This window comes from Octopus bimaculoides, chromosome 3, assembly GCF_046866305.1.
Source record: "Octopus bimaculoides isolate indiv1 chromosome 3, ASM4686630v1, whole genome shotgun sequence".
NCBI lineage: Eukaryota > Metazoa > Mollusca > Cephalopoda > Octopoda > Octopodidae > Octopus > Octopus bimaculoides.
In genome coordinates this window covers 101,416,961-101,418,356 of record NC_142930.1, presented here as the reverse complement: position 1 = coordinate 101,418,356, position 1,396 = coordinate 101,416,961, and the positions used below count along the sequence as shown (strand labels likewise).

The 1,396-nt window shown below is 33.4% G+C and overlaps 1 protein-coding gene across 1 annotated transcript in view; it reads right to left on the bottom strand.

Moving 5' to 3' along the window:
* Positions 1–467: 467 nt before the first annotated feature.
* Positions 468–1,396, bottom strand: part of LOC149136644 (con-Ins Im1-like) — an 87,300-nt gene continuing 86,371 nt past the window's right edge. Inside the window, exon 3 of the mRNA XM_089348393.1 lies at positions 468–775. Within this exon, the coding sequence (XP_089204519.1) occupies positions 468–775 (308 nt within the window). The remainder of the gene's footprint in view (positions 776–1,396) is intronic.

Below are 1,396 nucleotides of genomic sequence, written 5' to 3'. Positions count from 1 at the left end.
AGGCGGTACCCCAGCATGGCCACAGTCTAATGACTAAAATATATATGTATATACACACACACACACACACATAATGTATATATGCATCTATATATATGTATGTATATATATTTATATATGTATATATATATATATATATGTATGTGTGCATATATATAGGGAGAATTCACAAAAAAAAACAAGACATGTATGAATATATATATATATATACATGTATGTATGTACGTGTGTTTAAATATATATATATATATATATATATATATATACATACATGTGTATATGCAAGTATATCTATTTATGCATATATATATATATATGTATATAATATGTATATATATATATATATATATATATATATATATATATATATATATATATATATATATATATATATATATATATATATATCTTGAGTTAGATTAACATTTATTTTAATAAAGGATTCCTATTTCCCTTTTCTTTTTCTTCTATTTTCGGAAATCCCTGAAAATTGTCACAGAAAAAAAAAAGAACATCGAAAATAGAAGTGAAGACTTACCATAATTTCTTCTTTGCCTTGGTCCATCGGAATATCCGCCAGGACTACAAAGAATTCGCAAAAAGTTCGGTATTTTGTCGCCACAGTAACCACCTGACGCGGGACCCTGACGGATTGTTTCTTCATTACAGGTGTGCTCTAAACCGGCTATGACCAGCTGCCAGTTGAGTAGGCTGAGAAGGAGAGCCAAAAGCATTGTCCATGTCGTACACATGTTGCAGGATTTCATTGAACCGGCTGAAAAACGAGCACAAAAAGGAAAGATTTTCGTAGCCATAGATCTTTATAAAACGCGCCGGCGGCGAGTGCAAAGCGAGGTTCGTTGGCCTCAGCCAACCACACACGCGCGCGCATGCATCTCGCCCATTCCTCTTTCTCTCTCTCTCTCTCTCTCTCTCTCTCTCTCCTCTCTCTCTCTCTCTCTCTCTCACACACACTCTCTGTCTCTCTCCTTCTCACTAACTCTTTCTTTCCCTCTGTGTATGTGTGTGTGTATGCATATATATATATTTATATATATACATATCATATATATATATGTATATATATATATATATATATATATATATATATATATATATATATATATATATATATATATATATATATATATATACATACACACACACACATATCACTCCACCCTCAATGTCGATCTCTGTCTAACTGTCAGGAACCCTCCTTGTCCCTCTTCATTTTCTGCAGTTCTACCTATCATCCTTTCTAACACTCCCACTCTGGGCTCGTCTTCTAATTTTTATTTCTCTCACTTGCTTTCTCTCATTCTCTCAATCCTTTCTCTCGTTCCTTTCCTACACCCCCACCCAATCTCTCTCTCTCTCTCTCTCTCTCTCTCTC